At 46.9% G+C, this 4,509-nt stretch overlaps 1 protein-coding gene across 1 annotated transcript in view; it reads right to left on the bottom strand.

Annotated features, from left to right (window-relative positions):
- The window catches only part of XPO5 (exportin 5), a 28,755-nt gene extending 24,261 nt beyond the window's left edge, over positions 1 to 4,494 (bottom strand). Inside the window, exons 1-8 of the mRNA XM_017744973.1 lie at positions 4,459 to 4,494; positions 4,307 to 4,428; positions 3,617 to 3,689; positions 2,906 to 3,043; positions 2,406 to 2,588; positions 1,342 to 1,383; positions 473 to 499; positions 3 to 178 (exon numbers count right to left, since the gene is read on the bottom strand). Of these exons, the coding sequence (XP_017600462.1) occupies positions 3 to 178; positions 473 to 499; positions 1,342 to 1,383; positions 2,406 to 2,588; positions 2,906 to 3,043; positions 3,617 to 3,689; positions 4,307 to 4,428; positions 4,459 to 4,494 (797 nt within the window). The remainder of the gene's footprint in view (positions 1 to 2; positions 179 to 472; positions 500 to 1,341; positions 1,384 to 2,405; positions 2,589 to 2,905; positions 3,044 to 3,616; positions 3,690 to 4,306; positions 4,429 to 4,458) is intronic.
- Between the last annotated feature and the right edge of the window lie 15 nt (positions 4,495 to 4,509).

Below are 4,509 nucleotides of genomic sequence, written 5' to 3'. Positions count from 1 at the left end.
TGACAGCAATCAGGAGACACTCGGCTGCTCCAACTTGGAGTTCAGGCTCATTTAGGAGCAGACACAACATCTCCAAGAGCTTGCAGTTGTCTGCTGTGATATGGCTTAGGGCTACCCAGTCAATGTAGCCAGCCAAAGTGTTGAGTGCTGCTATCCCCACACGACAGTTTGCCTGGGCCTGTGAACAGAGAGGAGGCATGAGGTCAGAACCAGAGAAAAACATCAATTCCCATCTAAAGCCACCCACTCCCTGGAATAACAGCACCAAGAACTCCCTGACAAAGTGAGAGACTTGGACCCTTCTGCTGCCACTCCTCACTTCTCTCTTCTCAAGGGGCTTGTACTATGAGTGAACAAATCCATCTGTATGAAACTGCAGGCAATAGACTTGAAAGCCTGGGAATAGCCTAGTTCTAAGTAACCTTCCTCCTAAGAAGTACCAAAGAGCTAACTCCCACATAGCTCCACTCACCTTTGGCTCCTGAGCCAAATCAGTCTTCTGAAAAAGAAAACAAAAGAGGGTAAGCGAACAGCTACAGCACACACTTCCACCCAGCCACGGCTGCACAGGGTTCTCCTCAAGGATGCAGCCAAAAAAGAGGCTGTATCACAGTCTCCCACTCAGGACATTGCTGCAGCCAACAAAGTCACCTCTGCACCTCCAGAGAGGTAAGAAACCAGGACTCTACATTGCAAGTTAAGCCAACAATTCTCTTCTCATCCAAAAGGTAACACTCCAGTCAGCAGGTACCAGGGAGACCCAGGGGACAAGAAGGAAAGGCATTTCGGTACTTTCTGAAGGTTTCCAGGGAAGAAACTTTTGACTTTTTAAGAGCACCTTACACCCAAAAGCCAGACTCTGAAAAGATGCTGGTGGCTTTAAAGATTCAGGTCTGCAAGGATGATTTGCTCATGGTCAGAAAGGCAGCTGCAGAGAGCTGGAGCAACAACTTACAGCCTGACTCCTAGGCCTAGGACACTTAACAGAAACAATGCACTGCGTGTACCATCTTTTTGCCTAATGCAAACAAGTCCCTCAGACACTCGGGTTTGATTTGTTTTTCAGATGCAAAGACACCACAAGCATTTCTTTCCACTGCAAAGATTTGGTTTGGACTACTCATTGCAGTGATTTTAAGTTAATCAGCCTTTGTCCCAAACACTTCATAAATGACCCACCTTATAAACATGTTTGTCTATTAATCCATCATACTGAGAAGCATAGCACATAATAATGGTCCTGGGGACCTGCCCATCATCTCCCCCAGTCTGTGTGCAGACAGGTGAACATCCAACCCTCAGATTTGACCCTGTTCACATATATCCCAAAGATCTGCTAACCTGTGGAGTGGTGAGGACTTCTTGTTCCTGGGGTGCTCCAACCTTGCCAATCAGAAAGATTCCACCATTAGCAGAAGCAGCCACACTTCAGAGTCTCAAGCATTGCAATGCAAACCTTACCTAGAAATGCATTTCAACCAGACTACAAAACACACCAGGGTCACCCTCCCACCACCATGAACTGCACAGAAAACTGGCTGCTCTACAGAGTGGGGCTGTTCAGCCTGACAGTGCATCAGAAAAGTGTACAGAAGTCAGGTAGGAAAGGCTTCTTCATTCCTTCCCAGTTTCACATTTAGTATAACTCTAGATTTTAATTAATGGAAAAAAAGAATATGAGATATAACTAAGCAACTTGTTTCTAGTTTTGTTTCTCAACTGTGCTTCACTCTCAAATCCACTTCCTTTTCACAGGAACAGACTGGGGTAGACTCCCCTTCACCATCCATTGTGACTGACCTGCACATCTCTGCTTCTAAGTAAGAGTTCAAGAAAAAAGTCTCATTACACAAAAACAGAAGCACATTCTTCACTAAAACTTGAAAAAAAAAGGGCTTCCTGACTTGAGCTCTTGGAGAAAAGGACCAGAGGTCCAGATGCATGTTGACACATCAGAAACTCACACATTTTGGTGCATCACCTCAAATGTAGCTCTGCAGCATGAGAGAGCAGACACGACTCCTGGATGGCATCTCTTAACCACTGTGTGTTACATAAACTACCCCAAATTACCTGTTTCTGCCACAACCACACCTACATTTTGCTAAACTGTACACCCCTCGTGCCAGCAGGCACTCCAACAGTACGGATGAAGCACGCATCTCAAGCCATTTACGCTAGCAAAATCAAAGTATCAACACTAACACTGTCAGCCTTGTGCATTCAGTCTCTCTGATCAGCACCAGCTTCCCAGGCCGCAGCAGATCCCTACCTCAGAGCGGCAGCAACAGAGATTTCAGTTTCTGCACTTGCTTCCCCAACAATTTGGGAGCTGCATCCCAATTTCTAAATGCCTCCGGCATTTAGGACTAAACAGACTAAACCCAAGGGAAGGAGACTCTCACCATGCGTCTGTACTTGCTGACATTCTGCTGCAGGGCAGTCAGTAGGAAGCTGAAGATTTTTTCCATGTTCTGGGTGAGGGTTTGCTGGATATCTCGTCGCCGCTGGGTAGGCAGAGTTTGAAAAGTCACCACATCCTCTGCCAAACGTAGGAGGATGAACATCACCAGTTCTGTCTGAGTTTCCTGATGTCCCAAAGCGAAATACACTCCATCAGCATAGTCCAAACACTAAAATCTCTAGAGACTAGCTCAAAGATGTGGAGAGAAAGCAACCATGCATGAAGACATAGGTCACATGTTGGGAAAATAAGACAGGAGGATGGCCCTCTCTCTCTGATAGAGCCATCTCAGAATACCTTAATCTTACAGGGATTTTTGAGTCCATCACCAGCCTGTCTCACCTGACCATGAGGGAGTTAGATTTTCCGCGGGATGACAGAAGACTGACTGAACCCCATACTACGAGCAAGCAAAAGAGAACAGACAGCTGTGTTTCATACCCCTTGCTTGGAGAGGGTATCCAGCTCCTTTAGCATGTCAGGCCAGTGCTGAGGCCACTCACGCTTGATCATCTCTACCACAATGCGAGACAGCACATCCTTAATGTGACTTTCCTCCTCCAGGATACTTTGAGTTCCCTGTAACAGGAAGGGGGCAGAGTTACACAAAACAGCAAGCCTCAGGCATTTGTAACTCTGACCTGGGAAACACAGTGTTTGCAAACATTCTAAACCACAGAAACTAAAACCAAAACAAAACACAACATTGGGCAGCTCTTCATTGCAGCTACCTTAGATGACACTCCTACACTCCCAAGCATCCATAGCTAATAAACTCTGGGAACGACAAGGATTCTTCTCAAAAGAAGGTCACTTGGTCATGAGAGCAATCACAACAACAGAGAAAACACAACTAAGATAATGACTTTAGTGTTTTTGCAAAGGATAAGAACATCCATAGTTACTGAATTGCCTCCTAAGACAAGAAAAAGTACCTTATATATGTTATACAAGCCTCACAACTTCCTGCCATGTGAGGTAACATGGCTATTCACCTGACAAGACAGAGAAAAGCACTGAAACAACCAGAGACGCAAAGTGAGAAAGCAATGAAATGCAAAACTGAATTTGGATCCTCCGTGCTAATTAACTGGAGTATTTTTCCTTTTGCTCTCACATTTCAGAGAATAGCCTGGTGCAGGAGGTACTTACACTGGATATGAGGCCCATAACATTGTTCTTTAGGTAAACTTTTTCTAGGCGAGGCATATTGTTCCAGCGGTATCTGTTAAAAATAAACAAACAAACAAAAAGGACACCAAGTCAAAACATTTGTAAAGATCTCTGACTTGATCCTCAACGATCCATCACTTCTTTACCTAGACACACTACAGTTCCTGCCTCTGCCAGCACCCAATCCCAGAAAGAAAAGGCTGAGTTAAAACTCTTGCTGGCAAATGGATGTGCCCCACCGAAGTCAACAGACACCAGAAGTAGCAGCAAAAGCACAAAGCATCAGGTCTGTAGAGGCAGCAGAGAAAGGAATCTCAGAACTGAACTAATACAAAGCCTCTTTGTTAGCAGGGGGCCAAGGACAGAACACTGCAAAGACCTACTGGTAACCCACTGTACTTATTTTCATCTTGTGATGTCAACGTGTCTTAGAGCTCAGTGAATTCACCTTCCCAACCTGCCTGAAAGCCATTCTCTTCTCTCCTTCTTTTACAGAGGACGAAAAAAATCCAGAGCAGGACTGCAACTGCCCTCTGCTGCAGAACAAACTCCCTGCGTCCTGAAAGTGCCTCCCTGGGGCGGGAAGCGCTGGAATGGGCGCAGGTCTCACGCCAACGCTGGGTGGCGGCAGGCCGGGACCCTTCCCCGGCTCGGGAGGAGCTGCCTTACTTGACCACATGCTCCAGGATCTGCAGGCCGAAGTGCCGGACGATGGCCGTCTGCGTCTTCTCCGCCAGCTTCAGCCCGCAGGGCACGCAGATGGGGCACTTCTCCTTGAACTCCTCGCAGAACTAGGGGAGGGAGGGCCGGGACACGCACACGCAGTTACACGCTGGGACGGGAGGTGGCAGCCCCATCCCTGGCGAAGCACG

Source organism: Corvus brachyrhynchos, unplaced genomic scaffold, assembly GCF_000691975.1.
Source record: "Corvus brachyrhynchos isolate BGI_N302 unplaced genomic scaffold, ASM69197v1 scaffold70, whole genome shotgun sequence".
Lineage (NCBI taxonomy): Eukaryota > Metazoa > Chordata > Aves > Passeriformes > Corvidae > Corvus > Corvus brachyrhynchos.
This window is presented reverse-complemented; position numbering and strand designations above follow the sequence as displayed.